The 24,886-nt window shown below is 42.7% G+C and overlaps 1 protein-coding gene across 2 annotated transcripts in view; it reads right to left on the reverse strand.

The window, feature by feature from the left end:
* Nucleotides 1-24,886, reverse strand: part of CDKL1 (cyclin dependent kinase like 1) — a 59,191-nt gene that overhangs the window by 2,724 nt on the left and 31,581 nt on the right. For both annotated transcript variants that reach the window (XM_027065678.2, XM_015080095.3), the window contains exons 3-9: nucleotides 22,091-22,212; nucleotides 11,571-11,643; nucleotides 9,074-9,164; nucleotides 8,006-8,206; nucleotides 5,720-5,802; nucleotides 2,840-2,896; nucleotides 1,487-1,642 (exon numbers count right to left, since the gene is read on the reverse strand). In XM_027065678.2, the coding sequence (XP_026921479.1) occupies nucleotides 1,487-1,642; nucleotides 2,840-2,896; nucleotides 5,720-5,802; nucleotides 8,006-8,206; nucleotides 9,074-9,164; nucleotides 11,571-11,643; nucleotides 22,091-22,212 (783 nt within the window). The remainder of the gene's footprint in view (nucleotides 1-1,486; nucleotides 1,643-2,839; nucleotides 2,897-5,719; nucleotides 5,803-8,005; nucleotides 8,207-9,073; nucleotides 9,165-11,570; nucleotides 11,644-22,090; nucleotides 22,213-24,886) is intronic.

Here is a 24,886-nt window from a genome sequence, read left to right on the forward strand (position 1 = left end):
CCCTTACTCCTTAGTTAAAAAGGCAAAACTATTCCCTTCATGCTCCCAGAAAATGTTTGAATTTATTGTCAATGTCAAATGAAAGTAAGGAGAACATACAAAAAATAGATGTACTACATGGCCTTAGGTATCTGAACAGTGGTTACTTTTTTTTATGTCTATTTATTTTGAGAGAGAGATAGAGAGACCATGGGTGAGCGGGGGAGGGGCAGAGAGAGAGGGAGAGAGAGAATCCCAAGCAGGCTACCTCACTGTCAGAACCTAACTCAGGGCTCAAACTCACGCACTGTGAGGTCATAACCGAGCTGAAATCGAGAGCAGGATGCTTAATGGACTGAGCCACCCAGGAGTCCCTGAACAGAGGTTACTTTTTAATACTTCAAACAGTTGAATCCTTCAGGGCCTATATGCAATACACTAATTAATTAGTGGGCTTCCCCATTCTTTCAAGTAAAAATATTTGCATCAAGACCCTCTACTCTTGAACACAGATTAACAGCAAGTTAAGTGGTAACTCGGGGTGGGTGGGGGTGGGGAGTCTAATTCTGGCATGTTTTGCTACCTGGGTCATATATGACAGAATAAAATAAAGCTTTCTTAATTTTGTAACTCTTGTCTATCTTTGGACCCCACAGTTCATGCTCTACCTGTTTCTAATGTGTTGTCCATCCCCTTCTCTCCTCCAAACCTCACATATACAACCCGGATGCCATTCAGCATGCTGGGCAGTGGGGTCTGCAAAGGGAAAGACTAAGGCATAATAATTTATAGATTAAGGGCTACCTAGGCAGATCCAGAAATGACCAGGAGTAGCCAGCTCATCTTAGTTGTGGTTCTAACCACAGTCCATTCTAAGTTACTACAGCTTTTGGCTTGTAACAGGCTTACACTTAAGGCAAGGCTATTTTGCCACTTTATACCAGTCTTTTTCTTCACAGGCTCCCTGTGTGCAGCTTGGATGCTGTTCTCTGGTTAAATAAGCTGTTCTGATATCACTGAGAGCACTCGGCACTGTATCTACCGGAGCCAACTCTGATGATTAAAGGAACAGAGGGGAAAACAGGTCCATTTTTGGATAAACCTGGAACGTCAATCAATACTGAAAGTAAACATGATGACAGAGAGCTGCCTGGGATAAATCTGATTTCATTCTCCAAAGCACAAAAAGCACGCTCAGTGGGGCTCACGCTCGTGTACCTGAGACCCATGCTCGTGCACAACAAAACCCCTCTGTGGCAGCAGGGAACTGCAGGGCAAGGACGCCTTCAGGGTTCAGGGAGAAGGGGGTCCTTGGAGGCAGATGTCTCAGTGCCCTGGTTGACAGATCATATGCCCGTCACCATGCTCTGCAAGGAAGGTGCTGGAGCTGCAAGCCGCTGTTACCGCCCCGAGAATAGATACAGACTCCCTGCACCAGGTGGCAGGCATGAGGTCATTGGAAACTACAACCCCAGGACACTTGTGTAAAGCAGTGCCCCATTCTTACCCCAGGCAGGTGCTTTCGGCTCTGTCTCAGCGTCTTCCTTATTGGTCTGTCATGCTCTTTTGCTGAATCCCCTGTTTCTCTGATGCTGTCAAAATACGGGTGCTGCAACAGCTGTTCACATGTCATTCTCTCAGCAGGATTCATGTGGAGACAGCCCTAAAAGAACAGACAAGTCTCCATTCTTCTTTAAAATTGTATTAACTTACTGAAATCAGTTTTTTTTTTTTCTTTGACAGATCAAACCCTTCATTTGGGAACAGGAAGGAGGAAAAGTAGGAGAAACACACCAAACATGCTTTTGGTTCCTTCCACAATTATTCCTAAATGGGTAACCACATAATAAGTAAATAGATAGGTTCTAGGAATAGTAACAAAAAAATCATTTTCTCCACCTTGCCCTGTTCTGGAGGCAGTTGGTGCTCTGCCCTGAGGGAGTAAGATAGGATTTTTGAGTTTGCCTCAGTATCCAACGGGAATAATCCACATAACCAGTTTGGTCCTTTGTGTATACTTTGTAAAAATTTGGGTTTTTATTAAAAAAATTCATACCCACACATGGTAAAAATAAAATGTATACAGAACACAGCAAAGTCTCCTCACCACTCTAGTTCTTCCATTCCCCCTTCCAGATTCAGCTGTTCCTTTTTTTCTGGTATATTCTTCCAGAAATAGTCCATGCATTACAGTATATATATGCATGTATGGAAGGAGAAGCATAGTATACATGCCCTTAGATTGCATCATTCTGAACTATTTGCTTTGCCATTAAGTAGGCCATAGGGTTCATACTTGAGTAGATGAAATCTCACAATTATATACCCCAAGGAACTGTCTCCGTTTTTTTTTGGTTTTTTTTTTGGTTATATTACAAATGCATCAGTAAATGCATTAAATACTTTGAAATGGGTAGGGCATGGACTATAACTTGAAAATGTTTTAGTTGGTAGTCGATTTTACATAAGAGCTATAGATCTCTGAAAATGTATATACAAATCAAGTTTTAAAATCAAAACCTACTTCTGATATACTAGGGAGTTGACTATTTAAATGAATCCTTTGGCCCAACATTTTTTGAAGAAAAGGATCCCTGCATAAAACAAGTACTATCCATCTGAAATTTCTGTAACTTAGATTTTAAATACAGTATGTTGGGTTTAGTTTAAAGTGACAAACACCTACAGATGTTTTCATTGTAACAATGTAAATAAAAATTCAACGTATTTATACTTCCCAAAGGAGAAGGAGAATTCTAAAAGGAACACTTTTCAATTCATGGATTGATATAAATCATTTAGACTCCCCAATGACACCAGCTACTGTGTGCTTCCGGTCTGTTAGAAGCTATGATTTTACCTTTAAGAGCCCCAGGGCCGGAGAAGAGATGTTTGGAAATTTTAATTCAAGTGGTTCCTGTTTTTAAAAAAAAAAAAAAAAAGAAAAAAAAGAAGAAAAGGGGGTTTTATTTACAGTATGTATTCAAAGCTAAGGTGACCTCAGGTTGAATGTCTTCTGAGTAACAGAAGCATCTTCCTGGCACCTTTCTTGCCTCCCCCACCCACCTCCCCAGCTGAAACAAGGCCTGTTTCACAAGCTCCTTCTCTCTCCGCCTCCAAATTTCTTTTCCAAATTTTCCTCCTCACCACTCCCTTCACTTCCCAAAGAAATGGTGCAGGTAGCAAATAATGAGGGAGCATTCATGGAAAGAAAGAAACGCACTTGTGAAGCAACTGTTATTTCTTTTTTTTTTTTTCTGCCTCAATTTCTATAACTTGCCTTTCCTTAGAGTAATTTTTGGCACTTACATTGGCATTTAAAAGAGGCCCTAATTTTTGCATCTATTGACATTTACATAAAGGAAGCTTCAAAATAGATTTTTCCTCCCTACCTAGGTGAACAGATGCTTCTTGGTTTTCTGGAATAAACACTGGTTTCTCCTCCCACAAGAGCCTGCTGTTTCCCTGATCATCCTGCTGTAAAGAGTCTCTGGGGCAGACATTCATCAATCTCCCTCTGGCCATATAAGGCTATTTTGCTCCAGTCACATGCTGGAGGCAATCAGGAATAACAAGCACTATAAAGCAAGAGGAATGCTGAATGTCAGGGGGCCAGACAGGCCAGTTAAAGAGATACACCACTAACAGAGGCTAATTAAGGAGGGCAGCTGGATGGAGTGCATCGCATGTATAAAGAGATGGCAGATGTGCGCTGGAGGGACTGGCCAGGCTCATCTAATGCAATACCACTCTTAAGTGCTGTGGTCAAGCTTAAGAGCACAGCACGATGTTATTTTTGCACAGGGAATCAGCCCCCAACACTCAAATTCCAAGTGTGCACTTGGAATCACCGTAAGGGTAAGAGATAAGAGCCTCAGTTTTGGAGTTCCCTAAGATCACCAGGGAAAAAAAATCCTACAGTAGATTTGTATTAGAACCTTGAGAGTAGCCTCCCCCACCCCCAACTATATCTTAAATATTTCTCTTGCCTTTTGTGTGTGTTAAATCTGGGCACTGCTAGGGATTGACATGACATTGCTGACACTGAGCTCTGCTGTCTCAGCAACAACGCCTGGCCTGGGATGAGGCCCGCTGGTTGGCTGTGATAGGAGAGCCCATTCTGCCTGCTTAGCTGGTTTCCCAGTGCCAGAGGCAAGCAGGCCTCCCTCCAGCAGGATGACTGACCGGCAGAGGGACTCGGGCACAGATGTTCAACCAGTGCAGCCCCCGCATTACTTCTTCCTGTGTTTCTGTCAACAGGAAATCCCCTGCAGGACAACCTCTGGGAGACCCTGGGAAGCCTTTTGCATTTATGAAACCCCGGGTTGTTCATGAGTCTTCACTGTAAGACAAGCGAAGAGGAAATCACTAAGGGATATTTAGTGTGGAACTGGGAATGTCCAGGTCACAAGGGAGCCAGCTGGGTCACCTCCCATATGCCAGGTGTCATTCCTGCCTCTCGGTCCCAGCATGCTCCCAGCATGACCCACTTTTCCTATTTGTAGTGGTGCCGGAGAAGGAGGCAGCAGGGGAAGGTGAAAGCCTTCACCGTGGGACAGGCCAGGACAATGAGTGAACACAGAGCTCAAATGGAGCTTGACAGAACTTCCATCTGGAAACTGAGCAATTAGAGGCTTAGTTTCAGTTTGAAAGTACCTTCCTTAGACGGTAGAAACTCAGGATTTCACAAACGTTAATTGTGCTCTGAGATGTTTTTGATTATAATACAGGCTCATTGGAAGACACCCAAAAGTATTTTTTTAAAAAACCATAAAGAAAGAAAGAAATCAGGCCACCGCAAAGAGATACCCACTGTTAATATTTTGGTATATAACCTTGCAGCCATTTATTTCACAAATGTAAAAAACTTTGCGTGATTTTCCAGAAGCGGTCACATTTTATTTATATATGTAAATGTATGTGTACATACATACATAAATTGTGCATTTATTAAACATTTATTAAAATTATGTCAAATTATTAGTACTATTTATAGCCTTTTTCATTTAACAATACATTGTGGACTTTTTATTCAGGTGAATAATAAATCTAATTATTTTTACTGGCTATGTGGCATTTCTATTGTAGAGATATATCATAACTTACATGATGAATCCCCTATGGATGGAACACTAAAGGAAATAATTTCTAATGTCACATATTGATGCCTCTGTCTGATGGTTTCACTGCAATAAATTCTTGAAAGTGTGTTAAGAGTATGCACATTTAAAATTTTTCAATTTTAAAAAATGAGTATTTTCTCCACATTGGCTGTAGAGGAGAGATACCAGAATGAGGCTTGCCAAGCAAGTTCATTACGGTTTCCCACCATGGTCTGGGCAGTAAGAGTACAGTAGAGTAGGGGACTTGGGCAATGCTGGATTTTCCTCCTGGATAAGTCACTGTGTGAGGTACCTAGCTTCAGCTGCTGAAAACAAGGCAGGACAGGAGAAGGCAGGCAATTCTGCATTTCTGTCCAACATGCTGGCTAACCTCTGCTATCAGCAACTTCTAAATTGGTATTGAAGGCCAGGGTCTTGCTAGCCAATTTGCCCCAATTTTCTTTTTCACTCTTAAATGGACTTTCCAGTGCAGTGTGGGCCACGGCACTAAGGCAGGCGAGCAACTACCAAAACCTCGTTAGTCTGCAACTCCCCATATAAAGAGAATGATTACCACCTAAACACCCTGGTAACCTTAGCCTCCATATTCAGAGCTCTTTCCAAAATGGGTCACTCACCATATCCTCAGGGTCTGGAATTTTCACCCCGCTGAAGTACTGATTCGTACTAAATACTTGCTGGTGCCTAGGAATGAGATCTCCTTTGGACAAGAAGAAAGAGATTGGTTAGCAAGGGCTGATCTATGGTTTGTCTCCATCAGTGTTGGGTCTGTGCCTACCACCAGGGAAGGCTGTAGTCTGCTCTTTCAATCAGAGGGAGATGTTGAGGCAACCCTCAACAACATGTACTAAGACCTCAGTGGATGAAGCACCATGTTAGGTGTAGAGAAGGCATGCACAGAAACTGAAGGCTATGAGGTTCTTGCCCCTCAAAGACTCACAATGTATTTGAGGAATCCAAACAACTCAGAAGCATACACACACGCGCACACACACACACACACACAAAATAATGCCTTTTAAAAAAATAGCCAACATGCAACAAATACAAAGCAAAATCATATCAACTGAATTCTGATGGGTGGATATGAAAGGGTACTGGCCTTCCACTTAGAACAGTGCCCGACACATACAAGCAATCAATAAATATCTGAGGATAAAAGCAAGGGAAAAAGGAAGAGAGGAAGGAAGAAAGAGGGATGAAAGGAGGGAGGGAAGGAAGGAGGAGGGGTAGGAGGAGGAAAAGAAGGTAAGAAGGCAAGAAGAAATCATGGAAGATCTTCTAGCTAGAAGGAATTCATTTCCAAATTGGAACCACCTTTTCTTGTTTCATCAAATAGTGATCACTTGGAAATCCCATTTTACCTACTGCTTAGAAAGCATTTACAATATGAATCAATGAAACAAAAGAAGCATTTCTATATTCTGGAGGATAAGGTGAGGCTCATCCTACCCACATTTCAGCCAAATCAGCAAAAATCACCCTTGTGTAAAATTCTAGGGATATTACATGTGAAGAGGAATTTTGTTCCGAGAATACCAGGAGATACTCAGCAGGGTGCCCCTGGGGTACACCCAGGCCCACTTCCCAAAGCAGAGTGAATGACAAAAACCTCCCAATCAGGGACCCAGAAATACTGCTAACCCAGAAACTGGACTGGAGTTTCCACCCCAGCGTATCAAGTTGTCTAATTTTACAGATTTGTTTTGGAACTTTACCTCTCATGCAAATCCAAAAACTGTTGTCTTGCCCCATTTTGTACAAGCAGCCAAAACAACTCTCTACTACCTCGCCCCGGATCTCAGTGAACTTCATCATGAGCACACTGCTTGTATCTTAACAACTTTCTTCCATCAGGGTGCTGGAAGTGGAGACACAAGAGGGTGCCCTGAAACAAAGGAAGGCTGAGTGCCCCTGGAATCGCTCCAAGGTGCCTTACATACTACTCAAAAAAACCCATCAGCAAATACCTACTGCCTACTATGTGCAGATATCGGTGGAGGAAATCTAGAAATGTAAGACATGATCTCACCCTCAGGTAGCTTACAGTATCTTTGAGGAGATAAAAGTACAAGACAAGACAGGGTGATGGTAAATGCTCCAAGAGTTTAGAGGAGGAAGTTTGCTTTCAATTGGGGAGTAGTAGCAATTCCCTGACTTTTGAAGAAGGCAGTCACTGCTTATAGATCTTTTCATCTATTCCTCTCCAAGTCTCTCTTCTCCCCTTCCCTCCCCCATCCCACCCCAAGAGTAGACAGAAAGACAACGAAAGTGACACCAGAAGATCCAGCCTTTCTTCCTGACACTTAGAAGGTTTAGAATCTTCTATAGCATCTCAGTGATCCCATCTAGCCTGGCAGACTAGAGTGAAGGATACCCAAAGAATAAATTACAATAATAAAGAATAAATCCTAATAAATGAAATCCTAATAAATGAAATAAAACACAGTAGCATTCTGTAAACTGTTAGGCCCATACAGAAACGTAGCTTTTACTGTTGCTATGATCATTATTCAGAGTTTAACTTGATCCAAACTATGCTGAAGAGAGAACCTTGTGTCCTTTTGAACAATAGGTATGTATTCACTCTAGTTAATTCTTTTTATTAAAAACAAACGTGGACAACTTTTTCCTTTTTTTTTTTTTTTTAAATAATCTGTATGCCCAAGGTGGGCTCAAACTCACAACCCCGAGATCAAGAGTTGCATGCTCTACGGACTCAGTCAGCCAGGTACCCCCAAATGTGGACACCTTTAATGGAATTATTTAAGTGAGGCTTCTAGAGTACCCCTCCTTTGTGATTGTAAAGGGCATCGAATGAGACTGGGAACTTGGCTCCGTCCTGTATTGACACGGGTCAAACTATTCAGTTTCCCAAAAGGCATAACAAAAACACCACTTACCCAAGGTTTTCCTAATCAGATAGAGCTGATCCACATCTGACTTCCCGGGCCACAGAGGCACCCCTGACAGCAGCTCAGCAAAGACACAGCCAACAGCCCACACATCTACTGGGGGGCCGTACTGGGTGTCCCCCACCAATAGTTCCGGGGAGCGGTACCACCTGGTAGCCACATAGTCTGTGTAGTAGTCACTTGGTCCAGCTGGCCAGTGATGGTACATGGAAAACAGAGAGAGAGCAGTGGAAGACTGGAATCAAAACAGGCAGGGGGAAGACCTAAGAAATCAAGCTTGTGCCCCATCTTGTGGCTTTTGTAAATCAATGGTTCTCCATACTGGTTGCATATTAAAATCATTAATGTAGTATTTGTTAAATTACTAATGCTTGGGCCCCATCTCAGTCCAGTGAGACCAGAACTCCTGGGGGAGAGCCTGGTGAGTTCTCTCAGTGTAGTTTTTATAGTTATAGTTAATAGTTCCCCAGATGATTCTAATCTGCAGCCAAAGCTGAAAACGACCACTCTTCTAAAATAGTACTTCTGAGATCACTATTTAAGAAAAAAAAAAAAAAAAAAAAAAAAAAAAAAGGGGGCGCCTGGGTGGCTCAGTCGGTTGAGCGTCCGACTTTGGCTCAGGTCATGATCTCACAGCTCGTGAGTTTGAGCCCCGCGTCGGGCTCTGTGCTGACAGCTCAGAGCCTGGAGCTTGCTTCTGCTTCTGTGTCTCCCTCTCTCTCTGCCCCTAACCCCCTCGCATTCTGTCTCTGTCTCTGTCAAAAATAAATACACATTAAAAAAAAAATTAAAAAAAAAAAAAAAAAGAAAAAAAAAAGGTAGAGACCAGGAGAATAACATACTCTTTAATAATAACTACTGTGGTATAATTTATATAGCATACATTTCTAAGCCACTGTATGTATCTACATGTTTTCAGTAATTGCAGAATTGTAATTTAGGGCATGCTTATGCCCTAAACATATAAGAACTAGCTTTTTATAGCATCAAGAGCCTTTCTCACATAAATAAATCTCTCTCTCTTTTACAATTATTTAAGAAAATATCAACACTCACTCAAAAGCCGAGCAAATCCAAAGTCACAAAGCTTAATCACTGAATGTTTTGTGATGAGGATATTTTCCGGCTTCACATCTCTATGTATGCACTAGTCACAAAAATCAAAACAAAAACAGATTATCAAGGAGAACTATAACGTATGGGATAAACAGAACTCATGAATATTTAGCAAATATCTGAAAAATCATTAAAACCTTGTACTGGTTGTTTGGATAATAGGCTACAAAATAGCAGCCTAAAATAAATCTAGTACCATACTTATTATAGCCTGAATCACTTCAAATTCCTAAAGGACCCAAGAGGACCAAAAAGGAAGAAAGAAAAAATGAAAATAGGGTAGGCAGAATAAACAACAAATAAGTTTTCAGTGTAAGTACATCCCATGAAATATTTGGGACATACTTATACTAAAAAGTTAAGATTGTTTCTCTGAAATTCAAATTTAACTGGGTGCCCTATATTTATTCTGGTAAGCCTAGGTGGAAGGGCAAATGTTAAAAGCCTCTGGGTGAGGCCTGCATCGAGGCTGCAGAAGCTGCAAGTTGATACATAAGCAGAATTCACAGTTCAGTTGTTTAGCTGAGAACAGAACACAGTCCGCCTGGTAAACAGGACAAGCCCTGGGCCTGCTGAGATAAGCTGGGGAAGAGAAGGGCGGGAACCAGAGCTTGCCAAGAGACCTCCCTTCCAGCTCTTGGAATTCATCCTGACAAGATAAACAAGGGTAGACAGAGCTTAGCCTCTGGGGAGAGTCGCTAGATGTCAGCTCTGTCCCACACACAAGCGTTCTTAGAGCGACATCCACCCCCATGGGACATAGCCCCCACTCCATAACTTAGACTCAAATCACCTGTGGTTTCCAAACCACAGCTGACATTGTTTAACAGGCTAATGTTAGAAGAAAGTTGAAGAATCTTCACATGATTTTCTTATTAAATAACAATTCTCTTGGCAAAGAACAAATCAACAACCTAATTAAGGATTACATAAAAACAACATTTGGGTCAAAATCCCAATTTCCAATAATCTTCCCTTCTCCCAAGCATTTTCCTCTCTGGAGAAGAATGTTGGATCCTGCTGCAATCTGAGAGACCCTCTTTAGCTTACAGCTGAAACCCTGGGGTATTGTTGACTTTCTAGAATTTGGAGAGAGTACAGAGGTTCTTCTTGGGCCTGGCCTAGTTCTCCCTCCAAAGGACCTTCAGGGTGAGAGATCAGTGTACATGTTTCCCCATGGGTATTTATTATTCTTGAAAATCTGGGGGCGGGGGGAGACAATTTCTCAATTATTTTGTTACTATCTATCTGGTTCTCAGCAATTAATGTTCCTGAGATCGCCATTCTTTTCCCACTAGCTTCACATATTACTATAAATGGGTACACCCATGAATATCATGATGACAGATGGTCAGAAGGACTCACAAGCAAGAATGTGTTCCTATTCTGTTCTGGAAATTCTTTTACAAGGTTCTACACCCTCCCCACATCAGTACATGTGGCCGCCCAGAGCTTCAGGGACTCTCCAGAGAACAGTGGTATGTGTTGTATTCCTCTTTACTGTCTCTGATTTTCCCCACCAGGGCCTTTAGGAGGTGTCTCTTGCTCCCCCGTCTGAACACCTGCCTTCAGGAAAGTGCTCACCCCCACTTGCAATAAATAGCAGCATAAGGTGTCCATGCTCTCTGGGATACATGCATTTTGACAAGGATTGTTGCCTTCAGCTGAGTGGAGGCTCCACAGGGGGAAGTGCTGGCGACTTCTGTATTTTCTCCTTCCAGAAAGGCAGTTTCAAGAAAAATCATTTAGGACCTCCTAAGGTAGGGGATTCAGCCCACCGGCTAAATTGAGCCTGGCAGTAGATAGGATATGACATATTGCAGTCAAGGTGCCCTGATGGCCAAAATGAAGCTCAAATATTGGAATCTGGCTTCCGTGTGCAGGGAGGGGGCAGTGCTGTACTGGAGGGAGCAGTCACTTGCCCAGTGTTCGTGGCGTCTTACCACCTGGGCAGCAGCCCCCTGTGCCTCCCACGCAGCCTAGCTCTGGCCAGGACTCTCAGAGACGTCCGCTGGGCTGCTGTGCTCCAGCGTTGGCATTCTTATCTCACCAACACAGACGCCAGCATTTGTGCATGGCGCGTGGGACTCCGCCTCCGGCAACTAAACAGGCATGAGCCACCTGGGGCTCCTCTCTCCAGTTTCAGAGCTTTTTGAGGGTGCCAGATCAATGCAGACTCCAGATTCTACTTTAAGCAGTTTCTCACCAATATAAACCTATAACTACTTTCTTAACATTGTAACAATACATCTTTTATGTAACCTGAACAAGTAAGAATAGCCAGGTTGGCATTTTTAGCCTCTGTTAACCCCAACCAGGCTTCAGAAGATTTGGGTGAAAATCATATCCACAAAAGTAGGATGTAAATTTTGTACAAAGGCTCTACCTCAGCTTAAGGGCAGCCTTCTGATTTTTCAAGGGCGATCATGAGACTTACGTTGTGTTTATGGCAAAAATTTACAGCTTGCAATGTCTGCCAAGTTATGCTCTTCACAAGATGTTCTGGTACCCTAATAAAAATAAAGAAGCAACATAAACACATTCTTTAGTGTAGCCATGGAACTCAGCTGAAGGAAGGAAGGAAGGAAGGAAGGAAGGAAGGAAGGAAGGAAGGAAAGAAGGAAGGAAGGAAGGAAGGAAGGAAGGAAGGAAGGAAGGAAGGAAGGAAGGAAAGGAAAGGAAAGGAAGAAGGAGGGAAGGAAGGAAGGAAGGAAAGGAAGGAAGAAGGAATGAAGGAAAGGAAGGAAAGGAAGGAAAGGAAGGGAAGGAAGGAAGGAAAGGAAGGGAAGGAAGGAAAGGAAGGAAGGAAGGAAGGAAGGAAGGAAGGAAGGAAAGGAAGGAAGGGAAGGAAGGAAGGAAAGAAAGGAAGGAAAGGAAGGAAGGAAAGAAAGGAAGGAAAGGAAGGAAGTAGGAAGGAAAGGAAGGAAGGAAAGGAAGGAAGAAGGAAGGAAGGAAAGGAAGGAAGGAAAGAGTAAACTAAGACAGGTTTACGTAGTGACACATACCGCCATCCACCTCACAGAGCAAATCCAAAGTGTAAAGAGCATGTGATCAACACACAGTGGGATTCTAGGGACAGCAAGGTAATGGCAATACTAACATCGACTTCTACAGAAAGGGACCATGAAGACTGAGGGGTTTCCACAAATACTTAGGATCACCTACCTCAAACATCTGTGACACCACTGGAAACCTGCCTGGTAATTTGAGCTCCATTTCTACCAGCAGCTTTTTGTTGATGAAAAGTTAGTTAATACATAGCATAAAAGGTATTGTTGTTTGTTTGCTTTTTTCAACTGGCTTCAAACTGATGCCTTGAGACAGAATTCATCTTTCATGCACGGGCACATGGTTTCTCCAGACTCCCCAGGCAGCATTTTTTTTTTTTTTTTTTTTTTTTAAGTAATGAAGATTTTACTGCCAAGAGGGAAGAGGTTTACATTGCACAGCATGTAACAAAAGTGAATAAATGGTTCTTTCCCACACTGCTTCTCTCTGGCAGCTAGCCGCATCCCACTCCACATCTCTCTGCCCTGTCCTCTATCACCGTCGTCTACACTTGGTGCCACTGCCCCCAGCCTCCCACTTCTTCCCTGACTCTCAGCTTACATAACCAGGGCAACCAGTAGCCCTGTCAGATGCTTCGTGCGAATTAGGAAGAGACTCCTCTTCTGGGAGCCTTTAAAATATATATCGGGCAATGAGTGAAATGACTACAGAGAGAGTACATTTATTTTTAGAGCCTCCCACCTACCATCCGGACTTACTGTTTTTATGAATCAGACGTTAAACAATGGTGTTATGGTCCTCAGCCAGAACTAATAAGTAAACCAGGGAGGAAACTCTCTCTAGTAGTTGTGTTTAGGTGACCAAAACAAGTCACTTCTAGGCTCTGGGATGGGCCACGAGGCCACTGTTGTCACCAGACCAGATGTTCAGGAAATCCTTTCAAGTAGATCAGAGGATGCTTGAACAGAGGATGGGACAATGTGGAGGAAATGAAGAGGCCACCGCCAGGAAGAGCTGGGACATTTCTGGACCAGAACCATGTCCCTGGGATTGAAGTATCTTCTCTCTAAATTCTCTTCCTTGTCCTAGTGTTACACTGTTACAATGCCAGGAAAGCTCACCTGTTTAGAAAGAAAGCCTAGAAAAATACAACTAAGAAGAGGGCACTTTAGAGAAAATGCTTCCCCCAGCCTCACCTTCTTGTCCAGAAAAAATATGGACCATACTTTGATTATTTAATGAATTAAATATTAATATAAGGTTATCAGTGCCAGGCCACTTTAGTCTCTAAAAACATTTCCCTAAAGAAATTATGCAAAAGGAGCACTTAAAAGTAAATCATAACAGCATATTTATTAATACTCCTCTAAATCTGGGCCCATTATTACACAGTCCTCAAACGTCAAAACCATCCAGTGGTCGTCTTGAGCTAGCTACTCACTTCACTTTATTACTCTGTTTCTTCTCTAAAATGCCAGGGCCTCAGAGTCCATCTCTAAGATCCTTCTTAGCTGATGATGATAGGAGGCAAGTTTTTCACTGCTGAAGAAGGGAGTTACAAAGGTAAGAGGGAAATAAATAGAATCTGTTCTGTTGTGTTGGGTTGGAACTGGATATACACGTAGGTACACAGGATTCTGTGCCGGAAGGGGCACTATCTTCTGTAGCGTGGTCCAGAGAGCTTCTCTGCTTAAGTTAACATTTGAAGTAGTGGTTACGGGAGTGAGAAGTGGCTAGATTTGGGCAATATTTTCAAAATAGAATCTTCAGGATTTTCTGAAAGATTGGATAGGAGAGACAGAAAGGAACCAAGGAATGATACCAAGGTTTCAGCTTGACTAGCTGGTCCATGGTGGGGCTCTTTACTGAGGAGAATGCTGAGGGAAGATCTGGTTTGGGGGAGGAAAGGTGAATATATTGAGATGCTTATTGGACAGCAAAAGAAAGCCTCTGGGTTGGCAGTTCTGAATTCACAAGGGAGGTCAGGCTGGAAATATAAATTTGGGAAGTATATACATATGGATGATATTTGGAGCCCTAGGGCTAGATGGAAGCCACGGAAGTGAATACAGAAAAAGAAGAGAAGGTCAAAGTCCTGAGGCCCTACAACAGGTGGAGGTCAGAGAGCAGAGAGGGATTCAGCAAGAGACTGGGGTTGAGTATGGGGGGAAATAAGGTGACACTCAGAAAAGCAGTGTTGCCAAAGCCAAGTGAACGGAGTGTTTCAAAGGACTTGTGGATTAAGACAGTAGGTTGAACAAGCCCATCTAATTTCACTCCCTCTCCAAACCTGACTAGAGCCACACTGAGAGGTTTTTTCCAAGACCAAAACCTACATGGTCAGAACAGGAGAAGAGATAATAGCAACACATTCTGGAATTTGGAAAGCAGGCGGATGAATGAAAACTGACAGCAGATCCAAGAAAGCCAAAACCTAAGCCAGAAGAGGAGAGAGTGGAAGACCAACCAATTTGTCCCAAAGAATCCTCCAGAGGTGGGGGTGCACCTCCAAGGGTGCAAGACCTGGCAGCCAAGATCCCTCTGGAAGTGGGAGGGGCAGAGGAGTGTGGAAAATCTGTTTTGGAAACAATGAAATCTCTAGATCCCTCCCCCTATTGTATCCCAGTAGGGAGCACTCTTCCCCCAACCTAGTAGAAGGCTGGAGTTTTGTTTTCTGGAGAGTGTAAAACAGAGGATGTTTGGTACAGTTGAGATGGTGGATACTGTTCCCAAAACAGAGGATTAAATGATTATGTACATACTAACTGGCGAATGCTGAGACTCCCCAGGCTTCTTCCCTCACTAGCTCTAACAAAGCTGGAGGCCAGACTTCACACTCCAAGGAAAATACTGGAAGACTTTTATGGAGGAAGCTCAGGAGGAAAGCTCTGAAAATTCTGACATTAGGGTTCCCCAGCAAATGAACCAGCCAGATAACCCCACAGTGAAGCCCAGAGCTTCCAATAGCATCCTACTCTTAACCATGGGCATTATCTAATGTCCAAGGAAAGCCTGAAATGAGAAGGGTAGAGATCAAAACAAACAGAAAGAAAACAACTTAAAAGAAACAGAAACCGTGGAGGGTGACGAGAACTTTTAAAAAAAGAAAAAAAGGGGCACCTGGGTGGCTGAGTCAGTTAAGCATCTGACTTCTGCTCAGGTCATGATCTCATGGTTCATGAGTTTGAACCCAGCATCAGGCTCTGTGCTGTCAGCTCAGAGCCTGGAGCCTGCTTCGGATTCTGTGTCTCCTTCTCCCTCTGCCCCTCCCCCGCTCGCACACATGCCCTCTCTCTCTCTCAGAAATAAATAAAACATTAAAAATTTTTAAAGAAAAGAAAAAGAAAAAAAGAAAAACATTAATAGACAAAAGGAAAGCTGTTGCATCCACGAGACAAGAAAAAGACACTATAAAAAAAGCAAAAGGACCAATTAGAGTCCAGACTCCAAATAACAAAAGGCCCAGAACAAGAAAATACAGAAAACAAAGGATAGTAAATCAGTAATAAAACAATTCAAATTTTCTTTCTCAGACAAAAGGAGCCCACCAAGTGCCAGCATAAGGGGTAAAAAGCAAGGCCCACGATTTTCATAATGCAGAATTCTGTGAACAAAGAGAGGAAGCTTCTGGAAATAAAAAAAGAAACGGACTTCACAAAGGAGCAGAAAACAGAATGGAAACAGACTTCTTAACACTGGAAGATAGAGGGCACTTCAAAAATGCTTTCAAGGGGAGCCTGGGTGGCTCAGGCAGTTAAGTGTCCGACTCTTGATCTCAGTTCAGGTCATGACCTTGTGAGGTCAGCCCTGCATCAGGCCCTGCGTTGAGCGTGGAAACTGCCTGGGATTCTCTCTCTCCCTCTCTCTCTCCCCCTCCCTGCTCATACTCTGTCTCAAAAATAAATAAATATCAAAAAAATTTTTTGAAGGACTATTATTTTCTAAAAAAACAAACATACAAATCTATATTCACACAAAATACCAATCAACTGTGTGAAAGAATTTTTAAAGTACAAAGGCAAGACTTCAATCTCTCTCTTTTTTATTTTTATTATTTTTTTAATGTTTGTTTATTTTTGAGAGAAAAAGACAGAGTGTGAGCAGGAGAAGGGCAGAAAGAGAGAGGGAGACACAAAAAGGGAAGCAGGCTCCAGGCTCTGAGCTGTCAGCACACAGCCTGACACAGGGCTTGAACTCACAAGTGGTGAGACCATGACCTGAGCCGAAGTTGGACACCCAACTGACTGAGCCACCCAGGCGCCCCCCCAACTCTCTTTTTTAGACCTCTCATACACCGTTTCTCAGGGAGCCCCTGGAGGAAGCACCCCACCCAAAGAAGTAGACTATAAAAGATTACTTGAAACAGAGAAAACTGGATGCCTGACACACAAGAAGGAAGCAACAGGAATCTCCTGGAGGATAGTGAAGGGAGATGTTCTATGATAACGGCATTCCAGGCATGGAAAACAACTTGTCCAGATTGGAATAGCTGACTCAAGAGCCAGGCATGTTGAGGGTTGTCACCACCATGCCCTCTGCCTTATACCATCTCAAATAAATATGAAAATATTTAACAAACAAATGCTTTGGAAGAGTTTGCATCCATGTTCCAATTTTGAGTACCAGGCTATACTTTTCTTGTGTGCAATTCCATAAACAAAGTCAAGTTATAATCAGAATGGTGGCAGGCAAAGGATTGGGATGAGGGAAAGTAGGCAGTATGACTACTAGCCTGGGCTAGCTTCTTTGCATCCATCTCCAAATTAGGGGATGCAATTATAAAACAATACAATTATAAAACAATGCAAGTTATAAAACATATATAATCAGTCCATTTTATCTATTTTTTTAAAGTTTATTTACTTATTTTGAGAGACAGTGAGAGAGAGAGAGAGAGAGAGAGAGAGAGAGAGAGAGAGAGAGATAGCGTGCGCATGCAGGGGATAGGCAGAGAGAGAATCCCAAGCAAGCTCCATGTTAACAGCATGAGGTCATCATGACCTGAGCAGAAATCAAGAGTGGGATGCTTTACCGACTGAGCCACCCAGGTGTCCCTAAAAGTAGGTATGTTTGAATCAGGAGATAGTGCCTGAATACTCTTTAAAAAACGCAGAACTGAATGATGTAGAATACAATCTATTTAAATATGGATATACATAGAAAAATAATTAGAAAACTATTTCTCAACCTGTTAATTTTATTTCTATGTTTCTTGAAACATTATTGCAACAATGTATCACTTTTAATCTAAAAATAAAGAGTTTTAGTGTTTTATAAAAGTTGTAGAATTCCATTGCCAGAAACTGAAAACTTGCAGTAATAACCTTCCCCCACCAGATGTTCTTTGAACAAACTCCATCAGAGTCAGAGGCAGAACCAGTGGTAATGGGAAAGAAGTATTATGTCTGGCTGCACTTACAGAGAGATAGAAAAATGAGGAGGGAATCCAGAAACTAGTCACTTACCAAACTTTGACCAAGGACAGACCAAGAGTTTAAGAATAAGTATATTAAGTTCTTCAGAAGATAAGGAACGGTAATATGTTTGTTTGAGGGCAAATATAAAAAACATAAGCACCACACTGGAAATTATAATGGATACATATTTATGTCACTGTAGCAGGATACATGTCTTGTGCACAAACTTGCTTGTTAGTAGCAACATGAATTTGAATCTTTTCCAAAAGCTTTCCAAAGGAGTACAAGAAGTTACAAACATGATAATGAGGCAATGAATTAGTGTCCATTTCAGATTCAAAGTAGAGACAGGTCTTTTGAGTTTTATTTGTCAGGAATTATTTTTAATGATTAAAATGTAACCACAGTGACACATGCAACATGGGGGAAGTATTTTAAAAAACATAAATGGGGCGCCTGAGTGGCTCAGTCAGTTGAGCATCTGATTTCACCTCAGGTCATGATCTCATGGTTTGTGGGTTCAAGCCCCATGTCAGGCTCTCTGCTATCAGCGCAGAGCCAGCTTGGTATCCTCTGTCCCCCTCTCTCTCTGCACCTCCCCCACTTGTACTCTCTCTCTCAAAAATAAATAAACATTAAAAAATAAGTAAAATGAAAACTATAATAATCATAATTCAAGGTATCACTATTAAAATATTAAGTGTATTAATTATTTTTCTTTTTTTCTATCTATATATGAATTCTATGAAAAGAAATTATGTATTTTTATTATAGCATTTTTCTTCATTTTGCAATTACTCATGAACATTTTTCTATTTCAGTGTTTGGGTTTTTTTTTTTAACATTTATTTATTTTTGAGAGACAGAGACAGAGTGCAAGTGGGGGAGGGACAGAGACAGAGGGAGACATAGAATACAAAGCAGGTTCCAGGATCTGAGCTGTCAGCACAGAGCCCAACATGAGGCTCAAACCCATGAATGGTGAGATCATGACCTGAGCTGAAGTCAGACACTCAAACGACTGAGCCACCCAGGCACCCCTATTTCAATGTATGTTTTATCTATAAGCATGATTCCTAGTGGCCCCACTGTATTTCATTGTAAAGACATACCATAATTTACTTAACCAGCCATCTATTATTGGACATTTCAGTTGTTTCCAATGTTTACACTATAAAAAGATCCTTTAACGGGGCACTTGGCTGGCTCAGGTGGTAAAGAGTGCAACTCTTGATCTCAGGGTCGTGAGTTCAAGCCCCACAGTAGGTGTAGAGCTTACTTAAAAATTTTTTTTAAATTAAAAAAAAACATAGAAAATCCTTTAATAATAAACACTCGTATAACTAAACCTTTGTGCATATACTCAATTATTTTCTTATGATAAATTATTAGAAGTAGAGTTGCTTGGTCTAAGATTTGTCTCTAAAGCTGTTAATACACAATGTGCCAAACTGCCCTCTGGACAGGCTGCTCCAGCAGTGTACTGATCATTTCCTTTCACAATATTAGGTTTTAGAATTTTATTTATTTTTTTAGGTAGGCGCCACGCCCAAAGTGGGACTTGAACTCGCTACCCTGAGATCAAGAGTCACATGCTCTACCAACTAAGCGAGCCAGGCTCCCCAGATTTTAGAAGTTTTAGTCAAAGTAACTATCTTAAAGTGAAAAATAATCGAAACACTGTTATTATTACCCTTCTTCAAAATCATTTTGTAAGTATCAGTTTATTGGTCTGCTAACTTGGTCATCCCACAACAAGCATTAGGGATATACCAAGTGCCAAGAATTAAGGTACAAGATACTGGGGATACACAGGGGAGGAAGGCACAGCTCTTGCCCTTGTAGATTGTTACAATTTACTGTGCAAATGGAGTCTGTAATAGAAATAATCCCAGAAGATACTATGGATACCAAAGAAAGGAACTCCTGACTCTTCTCACCGTCAGCTAAAATAGTTACCACACAGGAGGTCATATTTGAGCCATATCTGAAGGACAGGCAGGGGTGTGTAGGCAGAGTAGAGAAGGTAGGGCAGTGCAGACTGAGAAAGCAACTGTCCTACTGAACGAGGCTCAGAATGGAAATGATTCCGTGGGGCAGTGTCACGTTTTATGTGGCAATCTGGGGAGAAATGGGGCTGTGAAACCTGGTGTCCCGTGCTAGGACCACATCAGTAAGCTTTGGGGAGCTATTACAGGGTTTTATAAAGAGGACTGGTAAGATCCACTTTGTATTTCAGAAATTTGTACTTAGAAATACAAAATGGTGATCACGGGACATTCTGGAGTGAGCGTACAAACCGAAGGAGGACCCCACCTGACACCAGGAAAACACCGGCATTCGCATGCTATCCTTTGTTGATATTATCCAACAGATTAAACATGATGTTGAAGGAGACCTGCGGTCTTCTGACCTCTACGGTATTAGATCAACAATTCATAGCACTTTAGACCTGAGAGTCCCCTTAAACTTCACCTGGTCCTAAACTCTCATTTTCACAGGTGAGAACACCTGGAAGCAACTTGCCAAAGGTCACGCATGTGATGTTGACCCACTTTTATGGGGGATGTACTTATAAAGTGCTATTTTATAATATGAGAAATTTCTAAGTTGAAAAACAAAAGGTTTCCTATGAATTTCAAAATCCTTACCCACCTCCATATTAAAGCACTTTCTATTTCCTGGAACATACATAACATATTTTAGCCAGTGGAGTTAAAAAAAAAAAAAAAATCTGCTTCCAAACTCTAATTGCTCCTTGTCCCTGTCCTTTTTTCTTCTGCTCAAACTATATGCCAAAAAAAGAATTGACTCCCAACTGCTTTCAGCCCCCCACTGATCAGTGTTTCCAAGTGACTCAACCTAACATGATTCATCAAGCTCCCTGCAACATCTCCCTAGTAGCACATAGCCAGGAGTAATTTATACTGATAGGTTTAACTGAAATGTCAGTTGCAAGCTATCAAAAGAGCAAATATCAACATACTAACAGTTTTCCTCCCTTGAACACATAATTTCTCTGTATCAATGACTTTCTGAAGAGAAGTATCTGTTCTCTGGGCTCTCTCTGGCTGTGTAAATTAACACGAAAAGCCTATGCCATGGTCACTCACAAACCACAAGCTGCTTTAATCCTATTTGTCTGGATATCATGGCTGATCACATAACTACCACCACGTGGCAAAGAGCAAACACTTGGCCGGGGTTTGAAAGCATTGTTGAGAGAGCCACAGGCTCCAGTCACGGGGTGTGATTGTGAGCAGGGATGGGGCACCAGTCCACCATTCTGATACATGAGGCCACTCTGCATATTGTCCTCAGCCAAAGCTGGGCTCCCAGGAGCACAGCAAAAGGAGGGGATGGGCTCTCCTTCCCTGCTCACATGTTTTAAGTCTCTCACTATTCAACTCAAAGGCCACCTCCTCCAGGAAGTCTTCTTGGATCCACGTTGAATCTTATCTTCCAGGCCTGCTAAACATTCTACCCTCTCCATCTGGCCACAGTGATTAGCCTCCAGGTTAGCTCCTTCACTTGAACCGAAGCAGAGTCTTCCAATGACTTTATATGCAGATGCTACCTTCTTCTAGAACTTTCTTTCCTCTAGAATAGCTACATAGGTTGATAAAAGCCCGTGGCAATGCTTCCTATTTCGTATTTTCCCCTTCTATCGCATACCATTGACACATACTCTCCCAAAGCCACCTTATAAGACTCCTCTGCAAGGCAGAGTGAAGCCAGCACAGAGAAGAGTTGGGAGAGAGAGAAAATGCACCACTGACGGTGCTTTAAGCATCCAGTTGAGGAGTGGGTGGGTGCCCAAGTCCAGCCTGCACTCCGCTTACTCTGGCAAGAGGCTACTGTCAACCAGAGGAAGGGACACACACACTTTTGTGTGTTTTTTTTCTTTTTTCAAACAAAAGCTCTGTCTGCTCACCAAGCCTTCCTGTAATGCACACAAAGCAGCTGCCCATGCCAGAAAGGGGTGTGTGATAAGGTCACCAGAGCCCCCAAGTCATGCCATCCTTCCCGGCCACAGCCACCCCAACATTCCTTTTTCACCCACACTTGCCTTAAGTGGGTTCTTGCCACCTGTAACCAAAGAATTCCTGACCAAGACAGCAGACCAGACTCCCAGATCGCTTCAGCTGAAGTGTTACGTTTGTTTTCGCCTTAAGCCTCCTATTGGCCGTCGTCTTTCGACTCTTGCCTTCAATCTCTGAGTCCTTACACCTCCCTAGTCAGGCACGACTAACCAGTAATCTTCCTTTTCTTTCTTAGAGACCAAGAGGGCTTCTACGCACAGATAATATAACAAAGAAATGAAGTTCAACCTAATAATGCTGCTGCTTTCTTCATGAAAACAATTAGTTATGACCCACTTCCCAGCCTTTTCAGTAACTCTTCTGCTGTCAGGCCCAGCAGCGGAGTAAACCTGTTCTTGCCCGATCTGCAAAAGAGGCCATTGCTAATTTTCTCTCACGAATCCTGGCGTGTGGTGCCGTGTTTCATTTGTAAGGGATGGATCACTCACCCTCTTTGGTGTCTGTCCAACTCATGGAGAACGGTGTGGTCGCAGTACTCAAACACCAGGTGAAGCTTCCGCTTCCTTCTGAAGACTTCGATAAGGTTAACCAGGTTGGGATGCTTGAGTTGCTGAAAACACAAAAAGCAAGGTGCTAAGCTGGGGCCGTGAAAGACCGCTTTCTCCAACTTGGACCCAATTAAAAGAGAGCCGTTTGTCCTTTGGGAACTTTCTTGTCTTGGACTGAAGGAGGCTGTAAACAGTATGATCTTACTTCTCTCAAGGAGCTGTTTGTCAGCGGCTTGTAAATAATTACAGCATAAGGGCACCTGGGTGGCTCAGTCGGTTAAGCCTCTGACTTTCGCTCAGGTCATGATCTCAGGGTTCGTGAGTTCAAGCCCCACATCAGGCTCTGTGCTGTCCGTGAGGAGCCTGCTTCAGATCCTCTATCCCCAGCTCTCTCTCAGCTCCTCCCCCACTTGTGCACTCTCTCTCTCAAAAATAAACATTAAAAAGAAATTAAAAATAAAAACAAAGTTATAAAAAAAATGATTACAGCATAACCTAGGTGGTTGGTGAAGGCAAAGAGAGAGATGGGAAGGCCAGAAAAGAAAGGAGAATGAAAAAGAGGGGGCGATATTTAGTTAATGCAAGTTCATCTTCAGATGAGGATCAAATGTCCCTTCCTAAAGAGGTGTCTTTGGACCTCCCCAGGCTGGTTCAGTGTCCCTGTATGTCTCCTAGCCCCCCTGAACTATGTCTCCTTGGCAATCCTTTGGAATTACTAAGATCATTCATTTGATTGTTTAACATCCTCTGCTGTCAATAGATACAATATTCCATGAAAAGAAGAATCATGACCTCAGGATTCTCCTGTTGCCTCAAAACGATGTGGCTGTACTCCCAGCCCAGGGCTTTGCACATAATAGATGTGGGGTGCCTGGGTGGCTCAGTCGGTTAAGCATAATAGACATTTGATAATTATTTGTGAAAGAAGGAGTAAATCATGTTTCCTAGCTTGATGAAACATTTTAAGACAGAAAAATGATGTGCCTGAAGGTGCACATGTAGAGGAAAAAAAAAAAAATGGGGAATCAATGTTGTGTTGCCAAAGATAAACCTTGCACTTAGCTTCCTGGACGCTTCTGTCCATAATCCTATCTGAAGCACTACAACTAGGCAAACTAATAATTGTGAAGGGAGACACAGTGATTAACTTTCTTCAGGACATGAAGGCCTCCAGGCACTGGTCTAAGAAACAAAAGAAGGAGCCATAAGGCTTCCTAAGGCCTGTCCTAGAAGCCAGGGGACACTACTGCCGCTTCATTCTAGAAGTCCAAGAAAACAAAGCACAAGGCTCAGCCCTGAAGAAGCCCGGGATGAAGTACCTCAGGCAGAGAGGCCCAGGTGTCCTCGCTGAGCTCATTCCCCAGCCGCCGCCAACTTAAATTCAGCTGCCTGAGTGAACCGGGCAAGACCGACTGAAGGAACCCTTCCCCAAGCCACAGAATTGTGAGAAATAAAACATCACTCTTGCTTGAAACTACTAAGTTTATGCCGCAATGGAGAACCTGTACCAGCTCACAGGGGGACTTTTGAAACCATAGATGTGTAGGCCCCATGCCCAGAGACACTGAATTGGTCTTAGGGGCCAAGCATCTTGTTTTCTCTCAAAATTCTCCAGGTGATTCAAGAGGTAGCCAGAGGTATTAATCACGGATGAGCAGATACTTCATAAAAGGTAAAAAAGGTAGAAGGAGAAAAAGTGAAGATCTTGAACTGCATGCGATATTTGTACGCGCAGTGAGAAGAGAAGCAGCCAGCAAGGGAAATACTAAACGAGACAGGTATTTTCTCGCTTTCTTTGTAAAATCCCTCTGTAACCATCTTCAAGATAAGAAATTCTTCCCGTAGATATTACACTTGGTAAAACAAAGCCATGATACTCTAAGGGCCATTAGTCCCAGGTGGGCCTTAGAACAGAGGGCCCTACAAACTATAAAATCTCTTATTTATGTTAACATACCTGGAAATGTTTAGCCTGAACTAACATTTTCCAGACAGAGTAGGGCAGATCTGACTACTGTCTTGAACTAAAAAAAAAAAACAAAAAACTGCACGGACTTAGATGTCTCAAACAGCAAACAATCAGCTCAAAGGGCCGAAACAGTAGCATTACGACATAATTAGCAGAAAGCAGGGGTTTTCTTTCAGGCTCTGAAAAATCGCTGTCCACAGGTCCAGACTTCAAATCTTAGATTCTTTTAATTTTCCATGTTCGATATGCAGTCCTCATTTATATCTCCAGCCAGCCTTTGAAGCACAAGTACAGATAGATCAATTGTACCCAAATGAATACCCAGTCCTTCTCTGGATACCAAGACTGGTGCCCCCACCTTGTCATGTGCACATCTGCAGGGATTGTGGCAGGGTGCTGCTACCTCAGGATAAACCCCAAAGGTCCTCTCAGTTTGGCTTCTCTTATGTCTCCAGCCTCATCTCTCATAACTTCCCCCCAAAGGCCCTGAACATCACTCACTTCCTTGAAGGCTGGTGCTCCCTTTCCTCTCAGGACCTGCTCACCTGGCTCTCTCTCTGGAACACTCCCTTCATCCGGATGTCACTTTCTCTGTCTGGCTTCCTCCCCCCAAACCCTGATGCACCTAGTGGGCACTAACCAGGCACTGTAGTGCTGGAGCCCGAGCGTGGGTACCCCGTGAGAGGTGAAGGGCACTGTTACAACAGTATCCACTGAACCAAGGGGGACCAAACATAGACTACACCGTCTTTCTATTACTATACACC

Source organism: Acinonyx jubatus, chromosome B3, assembly GCF_027475565.1.
Source record: "Acinonyx jubatus isolate Ajub_Pintada_27869175 chromosome B3, VMU_Ajub_asm_v1.0, whole genome shotgun sequence".
Classification (NCBI taxonomy): Eukaryota; Metazoa; Chordata; class Mammalia; order Carnivora; family Felidae; genus Acinonyx; species Acinonyx jubatus.